General features: G+C 40.0%; 1 protein-coding gene across 1 annotated transcript; it reads right to left on the minus strand.

The window, feature by feature from the left end:
• Window positions 1-748: 748 nt before the first annotated feature.
• Window positions 749-21,921, minus strand: lin28b (lin-28 homolog B (C. elegans)). Its single transcript, XM_044376175.1, has 4 exons — window positions 21,719-21,921; window positions 20,841-21,031; window positions 9,194-9,381; window positions 749-6,246 (listed from the first exon to the last, which is right to left on the minus strand). The coding sequence occupies exons 1-4, from the start codon at window positions 21,726-21,728 to the stop codon at window positions 5,934-5,936; spliced, it is 702 nt and encodes a 233-aa protein (XP_044232110.1). The 5' UTR covers window positions 21,729-21,921; the 3' UTR covers window positions 749-5,933.
• Window positions 21,922-23,188: the final 1,267 nt, after the last annotated feature.

The following is a 23,188-nucleotide window of genomic DNA, read 5'->3' on the forward strand; positions in this document are numbered from 1 at the left end:
CCTTTTTTGTTGAAAAACAATGCTAGACACAAATTATTATTTAAAGTAAAGTATATATATCTTTAAAAAATGTCTGGAGGGGGTCTTTAGGCATAAACCTTGAGCCTGAACTTTGAGCCTAAATATGCCTTATTTGCTTCAAAAATGCCGGACACTTCCCATAATGCAGCTAGACGGCATCTTTCATTAAACTCTACCTTCCTGGTAAATGCTCATGTCTGCTAAACTCAACAAGTCCCACTTTGTAACGGAGGCATTTTGATATAAATTTATAGTCTCTAAACCCACGACAGAAGAGATTAACAATTATTTTCACTTCCTACGATTAGTTAACTGATCTTGATGTGTAAAATCACTGGAGTACCACTTTAAATATACTTTTAGCATAAAAAAGTGAAGCAAATGTCTGTGAGAGGAAGCTTTGCCATCTGAAGGACACAGAAGTGAATATCCAAGCAAGCATTAAACAACTTCAGTGTCTAGTAGGAAATTATACATACTTTAATGCCCATATAATATGTTTATTTTCCAATCAAGTAAAACATTTAAGACATATTTAAAAATCCAATCCAAGATTCACAGAAATAAAAAAGGCAGTACACTTATATTGGGGCTAAAATAATGAGTGATATGCACATAGAAGAACATTTTTCCCCATTCAAAAGCAATCAGTGCTTGGCTCTTGACATACTCCAGAAAAAGAGAGCACAGAAGACTCCCTCTGGCCACAATGTAGAGAGTAAAAACATAAACATGAGAAATGTGAGGTTTATTAGTCAATACAAGGAGGTATCTGCACTTAACTGCCTTGATTGGATTTCTAGGTCCTCAAAGGTCCAATTTCCAGAATGATTTCATGTACATAACCATAATATGAATCCAGCATGATACAGTTCAGTTTAAAAAAAAAAAAAAAACATCATAAATGATCATCTCCTAGAATACATTGTTTTATCCAGTCAAGGCAAAGAACAGAGCAGCCAACAAAGGCAGCAGTTGAGGTATGTGAACTTCAGTCCGTCTGCAGTCATCTCCTCAACAGCCACATGAGGGAGCAGTGAGATTGACTGCTGAGGTTTCCCCGTCAGGGATCATGGCATAGTACATCCTGTCTGTCTCCTTTGTTATTAAGGATAATTCAGGGTTTTTTTGTCTTCATTATATGAATGTAACATTCATGTGACTCTTGGGTTTTTGAGTAGTCTTTGAGCCAGGCGTTTTAGCAGTTATCTTCTTGTAAGTATCTGAAAATGTAGACACTGCTAACACACTTGATGAAATCCAAATTTAGTGATTTTGAACCCTTCAGATAAACTGAATGGCAACAATGTAACAGTTGGGACTGGTATCAGTCTTCTTCTCTAACTCTCAGCCAGAAATGAATAAGCTATTTCCCAAAATGTCTTAACTATTCCTTTAAAACAAGGCTGTTTTTCTTAACATATGGAGATTCATGGTTTTCAACTGATAGTGACAAAATCAGCCCAATTTTAAGTATAGTTGTATAAAAGTTTCCACAGAGCTAAACCATGCAAATGCAGTTTCAGGTTCTTCTCTTAAAGTGAGGTAAAAGAGACCAAAAGCATGAATTATCCTTTCAATACAGCTCTACACAAGTCCATATTTTATGAAATAAAAAGATTAAAACAACAGGTTATTCTGATTTATCCTGGTTTCTCCATAAATATCACAATCATGAGGTCATGTGACATGATACAATCTTCTCTACAAAGCCTTTGAACAATGCATAATGCCACATGGCAGGTAAATCCCTCTTTAGATATTTCATTTCTCCTTTACCGCCACTGTGGGGCAGAAATGCACCAGTGTCAATTCTCAGATTGGTTTAAATTTCTAATGAAGGAGCCACAGTGTAGATCTTTCTTTATTTCTTGGTGTATTCTGTGGCAACACATTGCATCTGAGAATATCATGTTCCCTTTTCTAGGCCTGAGCCTTCTGCTGAGATACAACTGGTACATTCAGGATCACAAATGTTCAGGTCTTGGTCTTAAAACCTTATTCAGCATTTTTCATGATTGCTTCTGTTGTCTCATGTTTGCATGATTTAAAACTCATGACAAGTGAGAAACTAACTTACTTAACTATACCATCCTATAATTTGTAAATCCTACAATAACCATTTGATTATTACTCCCTCTCTCTTTTACAGTCACTTGTGCTGTACGTGAGGGTTTCTTGGCTCTGTCGAATACTGAACAGGACAATAAACAAGAGATCAATCAGTAGTTACATTGATTGGAAGAAAATATAAAGCTACTAATAAACAATAATATCACTATATTTTACCGTGATCGTTTATTTTGTTCATAACTGGCATAAACAAGCATTCAGTTCCACATGTAGGCCCACTGCAACGTAGTAATTCTCTCAGCTGAGTGTGAACTGTAACACTGTGGTCATATGCAAAATCAATCTTTAATCTCATGAGTTAGTTTTAGTTTTTTTTTTTTTAAAAAAAAGGTACTGATAACAATATTCATCTTCATAAAAAAAAATTAAATGACGTCTATTCAATGTCACCATTAGTACAAAATCTACTGATTTCATGTTAACTGATCACAATGCCACTCTAAACTGCAAATGCAGTCTGCAACAAAAGGGACATCATCTCCAAACCACACGACTTTTGATTATCTGAGGCTGTAAAAATGGCTGACAAAGGCCGTTAACATGGAGCCCAAAAAGAGGAAAATATCTATTTGGTAATAGGGTCAGACAAACAAAACAGAGAGATAGGCACTCCTTGTGCGAAGTACAATCCTATTTTTTTTCCACCATAAGCCCATCATATCAAGTGGTTACAAAAATGGTTATGATAAAATACTTACAAACTAAAAACAACATTCCATGTCTGTTCAAAATGTGTTCACACGGAAATGTAAAATATTTCATATTTAACATGTCTATATTAGCTTGCCCAACAAACTGAGGTAAACTCACTGGCTGTCTGCAGCTACGTGGTGAGTGTATACTGACAAACACAGAGCTGGCAAAAAAAAAAATTCACCCTGGATGTGTGAGACAAATACGCCCGTTCTGAAAAAAACCTGCGTAAAAACCTTGAAAAGGGCTTTGATTGTAAGATATATTTGGAGTCACGAGTGACGAGCCGTTTCAGGGCTGATTCGTTGAAAATGCCATGTGACTCTAGTGCGACGACGAGTGGCAATTGAATCAACAAACAACTGCATGGAGGAGGTAGAGGGGGCCTGGGAGGAGGTAAGGAGTTTGTGGAGGAACAGCGCATATGAGGTAGGCTTTTGCTGTAAACAAAAAAAGAGAATTTTTGCAGTAAAAAGGAAAAAAAAGTAACTCATCAAATCTGGGAAGGAAGACCAGGAAGTCTGTGGCAACACTAGGGAACTTCTCACACAACACCTCAGTACAACAGAGACCTACAGTTAATCATACAAGCTCATCAAAAAATATACAAAACAAAAAGAAATGCACAACTATGTATAACTCAAGAGGTAGTTGCTAATATCAGTACATGAATCGGTTACATACTGTATGTCTCTTCACCATTGCTTAACAGAGTTTGTTCAGTCAGTCAGTGGATGATTCCCAAAAGAATAAAATACACTTTTTTGGTTAATTCCCTGAGAACAGTTCATCATCCTGAGAGGAATTGTGTGTAAAAATGTAAAAATACATCATACAAAAAGATGTTGTTTCCATAGAGATTTGAGCATGGGCTGTGCTCCTTGTGTGGTTTGGTCATTCACTTTTTTTTTTTTCTTTTTTTTTTCTTCTTTTTTGTACTCTGTCATGCTGCATTGTTGAGATTTGATTTTTAACGCACGCACACATTCAAAAAGCTGTACATAAAAAAACAACCGCAGTGTTGCGCTTTCAGCAATAAGTCCCTCTTACTATGAAAGCAAGCACTTCAGCAAACTTTTAAATGCCTTCAAAAAAATAAAGCCAAACTCTTCGGTATAGAAATATACCAAAAAAAGTTGGTTGTCTACTTTAGAGCTTTAAAAACACACGAGCTAGTTTGATATCAACATACAAAGTTATTTGATTTGTCAGAACATTAAGATACAACTCCAAAGCGACCCGACGTGAACTTTGTGAGGAGTCAACTTCAGATAAGCTCTTTTCACATTCAATATGGTCAGAGAAGAGTTGTTAGGTCACAAATAAGTGCCACTAAAGCCATGCTTGGGATTCAAGTTATACCAAAAGCAGCACTCTTTCTCTCTCTCTCTCTCTCTCCCTCTCTCTCTCTCTCTCTTTCTCTCTCTCTCTCTCTCTCTTCAGTGAGTCTGAAGCAGCAGCAGCAGCAGTGACGGCGTCTCATTCCCAAAGAGGAGTGAGCGTTACCTGGCTGGTGCTAACTAACAAATGGTAGGCACAGATGGAAGAGGAACAGGTGGTCGGATCTTACTGTAACACAGCTGGGAGAGCAAACAGCTTGATGTTCTGCGACATTCATTTCCAAGAGGAAGAATTGGTGAGGTATTAAGTAGAGCAGCTGTGATGACACTGTAATGGTCTGATACTACACCTATAATTAAAAAAAAAAAAAAAAAGGTGACTCTTTGTGCTGTGTCAGAGGTGACGGCTGACTGTTTGAATTAGTGAATAAAGAAGAAGGTGTGGAGGAAAATGACAAAATCAGTTTGATTTGTCATGGATGAACAGTTAAATAGAGAGAGAGCTATAATTTTCTTTTTCACACAAGTATCCCATGCTATATACAGGGCTATTCACCTATGTCAGAGCTAATTCCTTATATATGCATTACTTAAAGTTAATAGAATTTCAATTATATCTTGTGACTTTACATATATATTAATGACTTATACTATGATTTATAAACTGTAATGTTATTTTCAACTAATTATGCAACCACCAAAAGTGGAAGTCTCTAATGCTAATAGTCCACTGAAGTAACGACTCATTACCTTGGATCTAAACTATGACCTAGCTGGATAATACGATGTGTTATCTAAGGCGTGTCTATCTATGATAATAGGAAACTGAGAGGGTAATAGTGTTGACTCGCACCCCCGAAGGAGAGGTGCTCCAGTCTTTTGCTTTCTTTCCGAGCGTGTGCAACACACACACATACAAACACACACTTTCTTTCTCTCTCTCAGTCTTGCACGTGCATGCACAAACACACATGCTCGCTCTCTGAAGCGACAATCACTTGGTCCGGTCTATTTCACGTATGAGAGAGGTATGTAGTGGACTTGAGTGTTTCAAGATAATAGAGAATGTATTTAGCAGCTCGTCGTCTGGCTTTATGGATTCCAGAGGGAATCAATAGTTTCCCTACAGATCTTTAGAAGCCGAGCTGACAATCCTTACGGGTCTGGATTATCGCTTAGAGGGTGTTGAGCTTTTAAAAGTCTTTGTCTAATCCTTCTTAAAATGAGCTACTGTGTGTGCTAAAAGGATGCATCATGATTTTTTTTGGAATGATTAGGCCTACAGGAGATACATTTGTGGCGACAACATCTGTAAGGAAAAAAAAGCATTCAAAACGGCCAACACTTAGGTCCAGGGGGAAAAAAAAACAGAAGGAAGAAAAAAAAAAATCAAGCCAAGATTCATACCATGTTGTTTCACTCTTGAGCTGCACTGATTTGAAACAAGAAAAACAGTCATTCCCTGCAGTCACCATTCCTGCTGTGGCTGCCATAGCTGCACCAGATGACTGCAAGTCAGTCACACACATTCACGCACGTCCGTACCCCATTGATCGTTGCCATAGCTGCGCTGGTTAGACAAAAAAAAAAAAAAAAACAAATAAAATAAAAGTAAAGAAATTAAGACCTCCCATTTTTTTCACAGGTGTGAGGTAGATGAGGGGGGGGGGGCTTCAGGAATCCTTGATTGAGGGGAGACATGAGGGTCAGGGGTTAGCGGTGAAAGCTTCACCTCTATGGGCTGTTTCAGGATTTCCTCCACCTCTGGGTACGGGGGCCGCGGTGTGTGTGGGGCTCCTCGGGGGAGGAGGAGGAGCCTTCCAGGGGAGATGAGCTAGAGCGCTCCTCCTCCTCTGGGGGACAGAGGTAGGGCCCGGTCCCTGGGCTGGAGGCCGAGGTAGACGCATGTTGGTCCTGAGAGCCTGTGGCAGGCGCCAGCGCCTTGTGGGGACACTGAGCCACCATGTGCGTGATGCTCTGGCAGTAGTGGCATTTCTTTGGCTGGGGGGGCAGGCCACACTCCTTGGCATGGTGATCCAGACCTCCACAGTTATAACAGCTGCAGAAGATGGAGGAGACATTGAACGAAACAGAGAATACATTAGATGATGAGAGAAATATCCAAAATCAAATTTACTCCTTTCACATTACTCCTTTGCTTCATGCACCAAAGGACATACTTTAAAAGTTTGAAGACAGTTTTTAGTTTTACAATTTACCTGCTATATTCATTGAATACGATACATAACTCTATTAAGAAAAAAAGACCACATTGTGTATTCCAACCACTGCAGAGCTGCTCTAACTAGGACTCACCACTAGATGGGAGTATGACACACGATATTGCTCTGGATCAAACATGAGTGTCAGTCTGTGCAACCTGAATTATGTTATTACATTTGAGAAGAATCAAGAAGGGTGCTGAAAGAGTAATAATGAAAAAAGTGAAGGCAAAGGAACCCAAAATTTCTGCCTGCCAGGATGCCACCAACTCTTCTGGCACAATATCCAAACATGTGGACATTTTCCTCTATTTTATTTGATGCTCACTGTCCTGAACAAGTTCAGGGTTCAGTGTCTAATTTCATTGTTGGTCTGCTGTGCAATGCTTAACACACCTCAGTTTAGAACAGGTGACACATCACAGTATAAGACATTGCAGCATCACATGCTGCATGTAATTGAAGGATGTGGCTTGACAACTTTTTTGACAAGACACGGTTCAACAGCGGCGGTATCACGTTATCATGAAATGATGGTTCACCACTTAGGTAACTGTTATTCTAAAATGAGATCGATCTGACAGAAGGGTAACACAAAAGAATGACCGCAGTGAACTGCTTATCTGTCAAATGTCAATGCTGTCACTAAGAAGACAAATCACAGGCTTTTCTAAGGAAAGCTGAGCAGAGAGTCTGTTTCAGTTCTCAGCAACAGGAGCTGAATTATCTCCACATTCTCATACAATTGAAAAGAACATCCTTGGGGATTGAATTAAACAGAGAAATACACTGGACCCAGGTTCATGTTTCTTATGAATCATGAACATTTTTTTATGCTTTTCTTACAGTGTTACCTGGATAAAATCTATTAAATGTATTGAAGGCAGATTTTACAGTACTATGCTATTAGCAAGTTCATAGAACTAAAAGTAGATACATATCATATATTAAAAACATTTCAATGGTGTAATTTTAATGAATTTATGCTGCTTTTCAAAAGAGTCATAACCATATAACAATATCTATTGAAAAAATGGTGTTACATAAGTCTACTGTAGACTTTAAGGTATATTTGACCTGTTTGTTACAGTAGAAATTCATTCACAATTTCTAAATTCAATTCCTCCTAACTTCTTTGTATGTTTTACATCATGCGTTGGTTCAATGGTTTAATCTCAGCTAAACTGATTCAAAGGTTTTAAAATATGGAGATTTCAACATTTACAGAAAACTATTCAGAGTCATAAATGCAATTAAATTCTTCTTAGCAACAAGAATTTAATGTGTGATCAAGAATCATCAACAAAAGGACTATTCTTAGGCACTTGTGCTCTTCAGCAGTGCCAAAGAAGTTGGCGTGTCAATCACTTTTAACTTTGTTTTAGAATAATTTGCTTTGTCTTTTAGAAAGCAGTGTTTTTGGCAACAAAATGGTGACAGGTGAGCGCTAGAGAAATAAATCATATTTCTTCAAACAGTCTTCAACAGCCAGTGATGGAGACCTGGCTCATCTGCTCCTTAGTGCACTGCCTTCATAATTAATGTCTGTAGTTATAATTTCCATAACAGCTGAATTATCTTCTTACAGCGAACACCTTCAGAGAGATGTGATGAGAGAATGTAAAGGATAGACTGAACAATCGCTGGTTGCATAGCAGAGTAACCAACAGGGGTCAGAGCAGCGTAACTGCCACAGGGGCTGCTCACACTGAGCTCTCACAGAGATCTACCTGCCATCTCTGAATCCAATACTGCCAACTTGCTACCACCTTAGTAGAAGGTAGAGACACTTGACCTAAAACTGGATCAATTATCCCAAATAAACTGAATTATTCAGCTGTGTAAAACTATCAGGGAGCTTCCTCACACAGATACAGTTTCCTCCTTTCTTAGAAAAGCTTTTCTTTTCATACCGGAAAAAAACTGGATGGCAGCAGGTTGTTCTACTAAGGAAGCTGTGATGCAGCTTGTTTGTGAAGGAGGAAGCAACATAAAGAGTGGTGGAGCTACACGCTAATGTAAATGCAACCTTGTAGTCATGCGGATATTGTGTATATTTTTGACTGTTATGCACCACGACGCCAAAGCAAATTCCTCGTTTGTGCAAACCTACTTGGCAAAAAACCTGATTCTGATTGCGACATGATGCCTTCCTACAACAGATACCGTATACACTCGGCTCAGCCTCGCAGGGTTCGCTATACATCAAATGAAGGCAATCTTTGTCAGCAGGAGGAGAGGGAATGCAACCTCCTCTGCTTAAACCACCAGGCGTTTTCAAGGAGCTCCATATGGCTCCCTCTGACAGATTTTTTAGCAAAGCACCCTTCAGGATTTTACTGAGGACAAAACAATTGATTGAGCTACAGCCGCATTGAAATGCATATAAGCCCAATACATCCCTGCGCTAATGCCGTTTCTAATGTAAAAGCTGGCAAATTGATTTAAAATAGCGGCAATGGCAGGCAAAGTGCCCTATTCAGTTCCTTAGTATGGTTCACAATAACCATAGCAACAGGCATGTACTCGGGCAGATTGAATAGATTTAATCTATAATTTCAGCCCACCACTGCGGCGAGATGACCATATAACATATGTCTGCTTCTACTATAGTGCAGAGCTGCTTTCTGGATGCAAGCCACCAACACCCACACACATTCAGGTTTTGTTAAATGAAACCTGGACTAATGACATATGCATGAATTATTACATTCCTGCAAACACAAAGAACACAAAATAATCCTTTTTTAAAATTCTCATCTATCTCGATTTCAGTGTATTTACCGGTCTCCCTTTGGTTTGCGTTTCTGGAGTGGGACCTTCCCTTTTGGTCTCCTCTCGCTGCCTGCACAGGGTCCCCCACCAGGTCCGGTCACCCGCAGGGACTCCAGGCCCTTAGAGGACTTCTTATAGGTGAACTCCACCTGCTCACCCTCCTTTAAGCTGCGGAAGCCCTCCATCACCAGTTTGCTCTGTTGGGAGAAAAAAAAAAAGCAATAATCCATTTAACAGTGGAAGATGCTTAATGCGCACAACACACATGGATCTATACATAATGTCAGGTGAAAAAAAAGATTTAAGTTAACGCCAGTGTTACTTGAATTTGCTCTCATTATAACTAATTTCATTTGATTGATGAGAAGATACAATCTATATAACAAGAATTCTGATGGGGTATGTATGTGTGACTTTTATAAGAGCACAATTCAGTGTAACACAGCAGTAAGACAATTCATATCCAAGTCATTTAAATTATTTTAGGCATCCAAATGTCCTTGAATTATGTTGAATCATTGGGATCCAACTGAAAGCAATTCAAATATCTCCAATGTGTCATTTTTAAACGCTTTAAACAACACAACTATGGAGTTGTGCTTTATCTTCACCTGTTCTACAGCGCAGTAAATAGATAAAGACTGTGTGTGCATAAATGACAGGCTTCACCAGGCAAGTGAAAGGTAAGAGACTGTCTGTCTTGAGCAATTAAGGTAATCTTTCAAAGACTCAATTTAAACTCTCACTTCTACTTTTTGTCCGCACAGCAGAAAGCTTAGCATTAATGTTATGTAAGTCCACACCCATCAGAGTAGATTTAACACTTAAATATTGAACAGTTGCCCAAGAGCATTATTGTGTCTGTGAGTGAACAAACAGCTTTCCAATCAACACTTTTCATCTCCAATATGACTGTTAGAGAAAAATCAACCCTTATTATCAGTGGGAAGTTTACTGAGGGGGGGCCTGCACACACTGCTGCATGCGGCAAACACAACGTCCAGTAGCACATCAAGACATCATTTCAAACATGGTGGATTGACTGTATGTGATTTGCACCAACTGCCGTGACAGTCTGTGCACAGAGGGACTTATCTCACACAGAGCATCCATGCTGTACTCCCTTTATCTACTTTTTGCAGAGGCACCACTTCCTATTCGTTCTGTGTGTGTATGTGAGGGGGGGGGGGGGGGAGCATGTCGCACCCATGCAATCATTCTCTCTCAGCACATCCTCCATCCATCTTATCTACATGATCAGAATTATTGATGTCGTTACTACATAACCACTGGACAATGATTTATGTCTTGTTGATCACGCAGAGCAGACAGCTGATAGGCTGTATCTGTGACCTTCATGAATCGCAGCGAGCCCCGCAGAACTCGGCATAGGTAAACACACACACACCCACATGAGCATGCAGTGTGCAGAGCCTACTACCTACTATACATCGAGGCCTATAAATAACACACAGGCTATCTGTAAATGCAGTGCATGCTGTAAAGACAGATCTGTAGGAGACAGAGGAGGAGAAAGGAACGAATGATGGGAGGGAATCAAATGTGAAACTATAGAGGAAGGAGAGAAAATGTGCTCAGCAGCCTTTTTCTATAACATCCGTGTCAACAACTGCTGCAGTTACAGGAAGCAAAGGATGCTGTTTAGCTGATCTATTTGTAGATATAAATGAATGTGTAGGAGAAAGAAAAAAAAAGAGAAGAGAGAATATATAAAACTACAAGAAGAGGAGGGAGAGAAAAGTGACAAGAGACGTGTGGATTAATTACAAACTAAGAATAGAGTTTGAACACATTTGAATACATTAAAAGTAGTTTATGATTTCTTATATGTTTCAGTAAAAATATGTGAAGAAGTCTCAGATTATGTGTGAGGTTTTAAACTTTGTTTGATGCAGTTTTTAAAGTGTAATTTGTGATAAAAAACCGATACAAGAATTTACAGTGTAAAATAAAATAACTACTTTCCTCCATTAGTTCACATTTTAAAATTCAATTGAGAATACCACAATACTGAACGAGGTGCTTCAACACTCACTTGGTTATCAATTTATTTTATTTATAGATATATTTGTTTTATTCATATTTAGAACGTAAAAATGTAGAATAGGCCGAGACCTTTCTGACACAAAAAATCTTTTGTGAATACAAAAAACATAAGTTTGTGTTAAATAAACCGGTTTTCGTTTTGTTTTTATCATTTCCTACGATACAATTTCAGAAAAGTTCTTTTTGACAATTTTAAACATTTTAGACTGTTTTTAATTTCACTTTATACTTTGACTTTATACCTAAAAGTTTTTGTATGACAGCCAAACTAAAAAGATAAAAACTTTCCATTAAAAAATGTCCACAATAAGTTTAAAAGATCTTAATATAATATATTCTCGTTGCTCACATGTTATTTTGGATTTTGTAGCTAAGAATGAAATATACAGTATTCACTGATAGACTTATTTTAATTAATTTTAAAGTAATGTGTAAAATTGGAATATGTTTGGATATTTATTTCCTACAACAGTAGAATAGAATAGTTATTCCAGAGATATCACAAGATCAAATAATACAGTCAAAAGGAGCACATTTTGCTGAAAACAGACTTAATTTTAAAAGTGAAATAAATTACATTTATTCACCAAAAAACCTAATATAGAACAACTTTCCCTTGTGCTTTAATATCAGACCTTCTCTGAAGCTACTCTTCCTCCTTATTTACACATTCTACATATTTTATGAGTAAAGCAAAAACACACATATTGAGATATTTAGTCCAAGTAATTTGCCAAACATGAATTCATTCTGTTCTCTCTCAGATGTGCTTTCTGATTCTCTCCCTCTCTGCTAGTGAGGGTTACAGCCAAGGCCAACTCGCTGCTTGTCGATTGCTGATGGAGGACTGGTACATTTTGGGTAATCAGGTATCGAATATGGCTTTGAGGAAAGGACGAGGCTCAGGGAATAGAACTGAGTGAAAGCAAAGATTCTGCACAACAGATGTAAGAAGGGGGGACGACGAGGTGAGTCACAAACGGAGCGTGGGACTTTATGTAACTGATTTGGATCAATCTCCTGCGCCTGTGCTCCAATAATGACAAATTACAAGATTCAACACTCGATCGTTTTTTTAATGCATCTATCAAAACTGCCAGGACGTGCATATGCCTGACCTGGCTTTCTATTTCTTCAAAATAACCAACCAAGGAGCCTGAGGCAACTTCAACCCTGCTCATTCAAATTAAATACCAATTACGATTACCATCACTAGACCATCCAAATGACTGAAAGGCATTCCTGCAGCAGAAATCAGTAGAAAGAAAATAAAAATGAGCCCATCCCCCACAAAACAGAGTGTATTCTGAATAATGATGAATAATCATCGACTGGTCTCGAGACTGTGTGGCACATGAGCCCTTCCTGTTCCTCTCCTGTCTGCAGTGCACAGGCAGCTCGTCTCTCCAGGTCAAAGTTGAGTGGTTTGTCTCAGCACCCTACCCCCCCCCCCCCCCCCCCCTATCCAACCCCCTCAATGCCCACAATGCACCAGTGAGGAAACCACACAACCCCTTTTGTTCTGCAGAAATGCAGGAAAACACACACACACACACACACACAAATACACGTCTCCTCCATATAGAATGTGGTGTGTAATTTTTTTTTGCTATCACACACTCGTGCCCTCCTGTCTCAGATGAGTTTCATTTCAGTTTCTGAAGCAACAGCTCAGTCTCTCCACAATTACGTAATAAAACACAGCATGTGGATGTACATGTGTGTGTGTATGTGTGTGTGTGTGTGCCTCTGTGCTGGTGCATGCATGTGTCAGTGTGTGTGTGTGAAAAAAAAAAAAAAAAAAAAACTTCACAAATCAGAACCTGTAACCCGAGTCCCCTCCTCTCAAGTGACCTGGCGGGTGTCCTGACCCGTTTCAGTTTACGCACAGAGGTCAGGAAAGGGCACGGCCGGGGAGAGGGAACGAGAGAACGTCAGAGAGAAAGAGAGAGAGGGAGAGCACAAAATGGAGGAGTGGCCTGGAGCAGGGGGGTGTGTGGGGAGGGAGGTGGGAGGTGGTGGTGGTGGTGGTGGAGCAGGGAGGGTGTTTGGAGGAGGGGGGAGGTTTCATGGAAATGCCTCCAGCGCATTCTGTTCAGCTCCAATGGAGGAGCAACTCCTGATCAGTGGCTGGACTTGGGGGGAGCCCAGGAACAAAACCCCCATTTGATCAGGAGCCCCACAGGTCAGCAGCAGAAATCCGGGGGTCAGTGGTATAACCATCGCAGCACCACCCCCTGCCTGACTGGAGGACCACACCAGCACTCTACACTTTAACTGAGAGCCACCGGCAGCTACTGTCATCCTAAAAAAATGGATACCAACGTATTTTAAACCGGCTATTATGCTTATGAGCTTCTTATATGTAATAAATATCTTCATATAGCTCAGCATGTGTGTAACTGCGTGTGCATGCGTGTGTGTAGGAAGGAGCCAGCGATCAATACGGACTCTAGCATCCTGGATAGAAATAGCCCTCCTTTTCATCAGCCGGGGCCCTCGTCATCACCAGGCCCAGCAATCAATACAGGAAGCTGTAACGTGAGGGGATGGGGAAGCAGAGAGGAGACCCACACCATCCTCCCTCCACCTTCCAGCCTCTCTCTCCGTGGCGACCACCAGCTATGGAATGGCTAATTACGGGATGCTTTAAATCAGAGGTGGCCCACGCGGAGTCATGCGTTGTTTTTGTGTTCGTATGAAGAGGAAGGGGGTGTGTGTGTGTGTGTGTGTAGGGGTGAGCGTGAAGGGAGATGGCGGTCACCATGTGGCGTGGTGCCATTAAGTAGCTTTTTACACACAGGAAATGCTAAGTGGTCAAAGCTGGGCCAGATCAGCTCAGATGGACATAACCCAACAGGATGCATATAAACCAAAGAAGAAAGAGGAGAGAGAAAGAGCAAGAAAGCTAGATGAAGGAGGGAAGAAAAGAAAAAAAAACACACACACGCACACGCAAACACGCTGGGCGAAAACCACCAACAGAGCCGGCCTTATGACGCTGACACCCCAGCCTTCCTCAACACGTTGTCATTAGTGGCCCTGACCCTTGAACCCTTCCCAACCCCCATCAAACACTTAAAAGCCTTCATGTTTCCCCTGCCTCAAATTAACAACATGCAACACCCGCGATTATGAGTGGGGCAAATATTTGATCTGAGGGAGGAAGCACTAGATCATCTTGCTACATTTATCAGCATGAGAGGGGAAATGAACCTCGCTGAGGTGAGTGGTGATAAAACACACAGCCTGCTAATAACAGCACCCATTCAAAACAGCGTCACAAAGCATAACTTCTTTTTTTACAAAAATGATTTAGTTAGATTTAGTTTAGTATTAACACCACATCCACTAATGGCTAATAATGGACATATATATATATATATATATATATATATATATATATATATATATATATATATATATATATATATATATATATGTATGTATGTATGTATGTATATATATGTATATATACACATATATACATATATACATATATATATACATATATATATAGACTGGTTGCGAAATAAAAAAGGTTGTTACTAATTTTTTTAAAAATTTGTTACATTTTTTGATACTATGCCATAGTTTCACAAAAATAGCATTGTCACACATCTTTTCATATTATTAACTGCCTTTGTCTTACTTGAAGCTGTATAAGAAATATTATAATTACACATGGTTTAAATTAAAATAATTATCTAATTGATTTTGTTCCAGTTGATTACATTTGCAAAGACCAGATCCAGCAGCTTCTGTTTTTCTCTTTTGGCTCTAAACTCAACCATCTTAGTAAATGATACTCATAATATGTCGAACATGACAGAAGTGAGATTATGGTTATTAGCTGAATTGCTTGCTTATGACATTGCTATTAGAAAAAAATTGCTTTGGACATTTTCATTGCTAATCTTTACACATTATCTTCTCATTATCTGAGTCCTATATTTAGTGGCAACTGTGATCTTCTTTTAAGAAAAGTTTATTTCCCTCTTTCTCTGCCCTTTCAAACAGAATTTGACTGCGGATGATCTCAGTTTCAAACATTACTGATGTATTTCAAACACTGCTTGAGACCAAAAGAATCTCTCTAAAAGTAAACTCTTAACATATTTTTTTACATGTGCTTTTCCATTTCCTATTTATCTACATATTCTATTTCAATTTTAGTGTTTTTCTTTATCTTTTAGAGCTGAAACAATTAGTAAGTTTTAAGATTTTTCAAGCAAAACATGTCAAACATTTGCTGGTTCCAGCTGCAAAAATGTGAGAATTTGATTTTGATTTTCTTTACTGAATATATTTAGGTTGAAAACTGTTGGTCACATTAAAAAGAGCAATTTGAAAATCATCTTGGGCTTTAACAAGGAGCATTTTTAACCATTATCTGACATTTTATAGACCAAATGATTAATCAAGACATTAATATGCAGATAATGAAATAGTCACTATTTGCTGCACTGTTACATTTGTAACCATACATGTCTGTTAAAGATGCAAGATCAAAAAATGTGTCTATTCTGCTAAGTAACAAAACCTCTTTCAAAGACATACTTACTGAATATGTTTGCATTAGCTTTGATTCATGTATTATTTTTGCATGTTTCCATCTTTTAACATTTCATTAAATTAAATGAAATATCAGCAGCAAAGCACTGGACTCTCTTTTTTGTATTTCAGGTGAATTGCAACTTGTTATTAGCCCTGCTCTGCTTTCTACTCCACCACCTTTCCAATTACCAATCATCTCCGCTGTATGTGGCCAGCTCCTCAAAAGGAAGTCACATGACTACTCTTTCTTCTTCTTTTGCGTTTTTTGATGTGCAGAAGAGAAGGGTGGGTTGGTGGAGGGGTGTGGAGGGTTGTGGAGGGTTGAGGGTGGAGGAGGAGGGGGGGTGGGTGGTGGTGGGGGGGGGCGGGAGGGGGGATAGTGTGGCTGCAGGAGAGACAAAGCCTGATACTGGCTATCTGGAGGCAGAGATGGGTGGGGCCTGCATGCCAAACGGTGACACGGACCAGAGGTTAATCTCACTAGGGGCCCACTTTAACCTCGCTACACAAAACACACGCTCTCTAGCGCGTGCGTGCACACACACACACACACACACACACACACACACACACACACACACACACACACTCAAAACCTAAAACATCTTACAAACGGTTCACATGTAGACATCAACAACCTGAGCGTAAAGTAAGAAACACACACACACACACACACACACATGGGCTCCATAAATTGAACACACACTCTGGAGGTTTCAGGAGAATAGCAGCAGCAGCAAACTGTTCAACATTTCAAACTGATTACTGACAAAGGGCAAGCAGCCCCCCACCTCACCACCACACACCCCTTCACCCCACCCAACCCTCCTGCCTTTTTGTCTTTAAAGAAATTCCTCTTTTTAAAGAATGCACGAGGAGAGAGCACCCCCCGTGTCCCAGCAGGAACTCACACACACACACACACACACACACACATTTACACACAGAGAAACACAGGTAGAAAATGGGGTTGACAAACAGAGATAATGAAATTGTCTGTGTGTAGAATCAGTAAGAGGCACAGAAGGTGAAGAAGCTTAATTACGCTCTCACTCTCTCTCTCTCTCACACACACACACACACACACCTTCCAAAAGGAAGTGATCAGATAGGAGCCCTGATGAAGAGGCCTCCCAGGAAGAGAACTCGTGGTCGGGCGGGGACCCTCTGGCTGACTCACACACACTCTCACCCTCCCTCTCTTACCTCCTGCTCCTCCACTCACTCGTCTTTTTCCAACCTCTCGCTCATGTTTTCCTCCTCGACTACCACTGGCTAACCCGCCCTCCAACACCACCACCCCCTCCCCCCTACCCCCCCCCCCCCTCCCCACCCCCCTCCCGCAACCCTCCGCCACCCCCACCCCACACTTATTTTTCCCACATCCCTCCTCTTTCCCTCCCCTAGGAAAACTCCTCCTCTCTCCCCCCCCCCCCCCCACCTCTCTCTCTCCAGGCTTCTCCTGTCCTCATGCTCCCTCTTCCCCTCCCCATCATTCTTACCTCTGCCTCTCTCTCTTTATCGTGCATTTAGGGTCAGTGTGCAGAAATAAATTTGCAACCTTTATACTGTGTGTTTTTTTTTTTCTTGTATCATAAATGCTGAAAATATTGCACGACCTTTGTGTCAAGCCAAACACTTTCTCTCAACAGTAAAATCCTGCTCTTTATGCAGGTGTATTTGTTGGCGTCTCATTGATTGGAATATTTGTATCCAAAGAGAAATATTCTTACTTTCAGACTCATTACAAACAATTAGAGCTGCAATGAGTCAATTTATCGATGAGTCCATCAACTGAAAATTAACTGCCAATTATTTTGATAATTGTTTCATCGTTTTGAGTCATTTTTTAGGAAAAAATTGTCCAGATTCCAGCTTCTCAAATGTGACTATTTTATGATTTATTTAGTCCTCTATGACAGTAAACTGAATATCTTTGGGTTGTGGACTGTTGGATAAAAGCAGACATTTAAGGATGTCACCTTGAGCTTTGGGAAACAGTGATGGACATTTTTCACCATTTTCTGACATTTTATAGACCAAATGATTAGTTTATTAATCGAGAAAATAATCAACAGTTTAATCGATAATGGACATAACTGTTACTTGCAGCCCTTCAAAATACACATTTCAAATATCGTGCCCACATACAGCTATGATAACCAACCAAACTTATAATTTGACGCTGAACACCTCATAAACACCTAGAAGCAGCATCAGTATCTCATAAATGGCTTCAGGCTGCCAGCAGAGACAGAATGGAAGAAGCAATCGCAGAAAATGAGCGACTGATTTAATAAGAGTGTAAGATGAAGGCAAATAGTTGCAAATGAATGGGGAGTTTTGCATTCGATATGACAACGTGCTTTATGAATGCACACTGTCTGCTCTTTATGCTAAATGACACTTGCATTATTGTAAAAACATAGCTGGAAACACTGGGGGGGGGGGAATGCATAAGTATAATCATATGATTCACTGTATGCTAGTCAACTGTCTATAAGGTTATTTTTATTTTAATGTGTATATTTTAAACAAGTACAAATGTGACTAGCTCTGTATAATTTCAGAAAATCATTATCCATCATTATCCACCATGCAGAGAGTGACAGTTATTAATGGCAATGATATTTTCAACACTACACTGTGTTATAACCGAAATATATAGACAGAGACTTTCAAACCACATCATGGACTTAATAAAATCTTCCCACAGATAAGCCACCAGTCTGTCCTGTCCTTTACTTACAAAATGCTGAGACAGAAAGTGTTTATTTGACTTCTGCTCAGCTCTTTCTGCTGTTTCCCAGACTAGACTTTTCCTCTAGCTGAGCTGATCCACTTCTAAACATATCTGGCCAGCAGGGAAATCAGGAGCCTGGAGTATGTACCATGCAGCGCATTCGGTCGATTGAAGCCACAATATGAGAGTATCAATCAAAAACTGATAACGCAATGCTGCAATATGCACTTTCCTGAGCTTCTCCACATTTTCAAATATTCACAGCAGCACTAGCAAAAACTGTCTCCACACACATATAAAGATAGAAGAATAAAAATAATGTGCATTATCTAATGTATACATAATGTACATCCATGCTGTGAGTATAGAGACAGATGGAGGAAAGGTCAACATGTTGTTTAGAGCTGCAACAATTATTTCATTATTGATTCATCTGTTGGTTGTTTTCTCCATTAATCGATTAGTTGTTCGGTCTATAAAATGTCAGAAAATTGAGAAAAACGTTGATCACCGCTTCATAAAGCCCGAGATGCAACCCAAAATGTTTTGTTTAGTTGCAACCAACAATCCACAACCCAAAAATATTCAGTTCACTGTCACAGAAGACAAAAGAAACCAGAAAATATTCACATTTAAGAAGCTGAAACCAGAGAATTTGGGCATTTTTGTCTTTAAAAAAATGATTCAAAACGATAAACTGATTATCAAAAATTATCATAAAATAACCAACTAATCGTTGCCGCTCTAATATTGTTTAAACATAATTCACTCAAAATGTGAAAGTTTTATCACCTACAGTAGTTCAGTGCAGAATTAAAATGATTTTATAAGTAACACCTGAACTGAAATAATTGTTTATTGTCAGTATATCAAAAAATTAACTTTATCTCTGTCAAGATTAATAACACATTTAATAATGAACAAACTCTGTAAATGAAGGGTGATTTAAAATATATAAAAACTAAATAAGGTGAGGTGAACGCAGCACAAAACATGAAAGCAAAGCAGCAACATTCAATACTTCATTTCATCACTACAACACTGGTAAACAACAAATAGGCTGAAAAACCATCAAATCATATTTAAGCCAAACTCAGTGCTCCCACTTTCTGTTTTTACACAGACAGACAACTTTTTACATTCATGCTTTTGTGAAATCATAATTTATGTTTTCAACACTCCTAGGTCGTCTGATACTGATCAGTTCAGCCATCTTTTCTTTTTTTTATTATTCACAACTACATCCCTGTTGACATCTGACCCCTAATGTTCTCCCCCCACCCTTCCCACCAGTTCAGCACAACATCCCGTGACTCCACAATATAGACACCTCCAGGAGAGGGTGTCCAATGAAATAGTGAAAAAATGCCTCTCCTCATCCTCATGTCGTTCCTCCCCGAGTATTTTAAAGCCACTTTAAAGGCCCGTAAAAAAAGGACGATTTAACATGGGGAGGAAAGAGGAAGGCAGGACTTTGACTGCTCTTTGTTTGCTGCAGAATAAGTCGGGGGAAAAAGGCCTCTGAAATGAACTGCATGCACACTAAATCAACTGTACATGCGGTAGAAAACAGGTCATGGCTCCACGTCACAAGTGAGAGTAAAAACAAAAAGGATGTTGTATGTTTCAAATGAGTCAAAATGCAGCTTCCTAACCAGAACATAACCCCGTGTGAGTGAGCACAGTTTGGCTTCTTTTTTTAAAAAAAAAAAAAAAACCCTGCTTTCCGACATGTTAGCTGGCTGGATATCAACCAAGCTCTGCTGTCCATTAGGGCCAAGTGTGAAACTAACCGTGTCATAGGCACACGACATTTCTTCCCTTCCCTTTACAGTGCAAGAGGGAAGCAAAGGGAGGGGAAAACTGGACGCATGTGGCTCAAAGAGGAAACTTAACGTGTTTTTTTTTCTCTCTCTCTCTCTCTCTTCAAGCCCGTGGGCAACGTGTGATTACACAGTAACATGTTGGCCAATGCAAAACATCCGGATGATACAATGTAACTACCGACTGGTGCCCTGAGAAGAAATAAAAGGGGGCCTGCGGTCATCAGGATGGGATTGGAAGAGACAGTGAAATTGTTGTTCTGTTTTTGAAAAGGGGAGGGGAGAAAAAAGTAATCAATCATTCGTCGCTTTTGCACGTTTTTCAAATGCGAATGAGGCCGATGCGCACCACATCAGTCGGCTACAAAGCAGATGTTTATTCCACGGTGGTTGGTTTTTTGTTTTTGTTTTGTTTTTGTTTTTTTTTTCTTTGGGGTTTTTTTTTTTTTTTGTTGCGACAACTTACTTGGTGGACGAAAACATCCAGAGGGGGGTCGACGGGGCTCCCTTCGCTGCTGGTCATTGAGATAAATCCAAAGCCCATCCGGACGTTGAACCATTTGCAGAAGCCCGATCCCGACAGGATCTGAGGTCGAGTCCGGTCCTCCTGCTCGGTGGACTTGGCGGGGTCTTCTCCGCCACCTTTACCCGGCCCTCCTGAAACAACGGGCACACAAGAAGCAGTTAGAACATTTTACAGACTCGGAGATACACCGCAGGATGGCTACTCCACTGCGCGCATACCGGTTTATATAAGTTTAATGGGCTCAGTTGCGTAAAAAAAAAAAAAAAACTTCTTCAAGAAGCGTGGGGGGAATCCCCTCCACTTGCAAATACAGGCTGTGTGAAGTTCAGGGCCGGTAGAAATTCCCTATACTACTATTTTCGACATCTCATAAAGCGAGCAGGGGCGCATGGTGCTGTGATCCGGTGTGCACCAACGCCAACATTCCCCCAAAAAAGTTGTTTGTTACTCCATGACAGATGATTCGTGCACAGGCATGCTCAGTCGGTGTAACTTGTGGAGGATTTTTTCTCGTGCATCTACAGCCCCGCTCTCAATGTGGAGTTGTCGGCTATAGGAACCAAAAGGCAGGTGTACACATGGTTCCTCGAGCTTTACCAGTGGGCAGAATAGCATATAGGCTCTAACAATGCATACATCTTAATGCAGCGAAACATGGTTAGATCTGGTTTGCTCAGCAAGGGGCGGTTCGGGTCGTTTTTAAAGGTTTGGAACAATAATCACGTTGCACCTTGCCACCCCCCCTCCCTCCCCGAGCGAGCAGATAGTGGAGGGAGAAAAAAATAAGAGCAGAAAATAGAAAATAATTGCAGAATAACCTTCGGCCATGTTTCCCCGCGGACCCTCTGCGCCCAAGTTGCAATAGAGAAGCTTCCTCTGCGAAAACGGGCTGCGGTAGTCACCATTAATCCGACATCCTCGATCCCATCGGTCACCAATTTAGCTCGCATGGTACGGCGTGCTTTCTGCCTTTTGATATTTTTGTCATGTCTCTCTCTCTTCCCTTCAATCCTTTCCTCACTCACACCACCTCTGTACTGCTCTCCCTCTCTCTGTCTCTCTCTCCCTCTCCCTCTCTCTCTCTCTCTCTCTCTCTCTCTCTCCCTCTCTCTCTCTCTCTCTCCTTCGCTCTCATTCGCTCTCGAGCTGGCTGTGCCCGTTCCCGTAGTGAAACACGTGACTTTGTCAATTACATGCTTTCTCGCTGCTAATTTCTGCCCTGCGATCTCTGGGAAGAGGGGAATCGGACTCGCAACCGTCCGCAGGCACCTTCACCTCGAGTTGTCTGATTATATATATAAAAAAAAAAGTATAAGCCTACACTGAGCCAGTAACATACAGTTACAACTTTACTGCTTGTTCTGTGTTTTGTTGAGGCGAGGAATACTGTATCATAAGTGGTTGGTGTAGCCACATGAGGCTATTATACTCTGAGATTAGATTAAATTGGATTGAATTAAATTTGAATGATCCCTGTGGAGTAATTGGATGGTTGCAGCAGAAGGGGAAAAATACACAAAAAAACATGAAAAGAGTGAAGCAAACAAAAAGAAGTAAAATAAATGAAGGCACATGTTCACAAAAGTATGTAGGGCTAAATTTAAATATATTCTTATTATTAGGTGTACCTGCATGTAGAAAAGATGCATATTAAAGTCTCCCTCCACTCAAAAATACGGTGTCCTTATTGTTACTTCAACTGCACTTTGCACAATGATGTATGTGCAGAGTTTGACACTGGAAGGCTGTTTTCACATTCCTCTGCTGGAAGGGGAAAGTTTGTCTGAGCTCACCTTAAATCTGAGTTTAAGCATGATTTTGTGACATCACAGCTAGTTTGGAGCCAGTCGTGGTCCGGTATGCAACTTATGCAAGTTGTAATGTGAAAAGTTGAAGCCTCCAGTGCACAAATACTCAGCAGTGAAGTAGGAGACATCCTGCATCCAGCAGTACTTTTAGAAATGAAAATGTTTTGCATATTCATAGATTCTGGATTTCTAATGATGGAGAAGGAGTGTAGTCTAAGTAAATTGTTTGTGTGTGTGTGTAAAAAACATATCAGACATAAATTATTATTTATGTATTTTAATCTTTAACTTGTGTGTTTGTGGTTGATACAGAAAATCCTGTTAAATATTCTTCCCAAAACAGGAAAAGTTAACTCTCTACATCTGATGGAAATAGAACTCACAATATCAATAAAACATGAAGAGACTGTGTTAATGTATAACTCACTTCAAAACCTCCTGAATAAACTTACATCTTTGTTACAGAGATAATAGAATCAA

This window comes from Thunnus albacares, chromosome 16, assembly GCF_914725855.1.
Source record: "Thunnus albacares chromosome 16, fThuAlb1.1, whole genome shotgun sequence".
In the NCBI taxonomy this organism is placed as follows: Eukaryota; Metazoa; Chordata; class Actinopteri; order Scombriformes; family Scombridae; genus Thunnus; species Thunnus albacares.

Excerpts from the sequence above, each read along its gene's own strand:
- lin28b (XM_044376175.1), bottom strand. Across the intron at positions 9,382-20,840 it reads TGGATGTTTTCGTCCACCAA|AGCAAACTGGTGATGGAGGG; the intron begins GTAAGTTGTCGC and ends TTCTCCCAACAG. Across the intron at positions 6,247-9,193 it reads CGCAAACCAAAGGGAGACCG|CTGTTATAACTGTGGAGGTC; the intron begins GTAAATACACTG and ends CATCTTCTGCAG.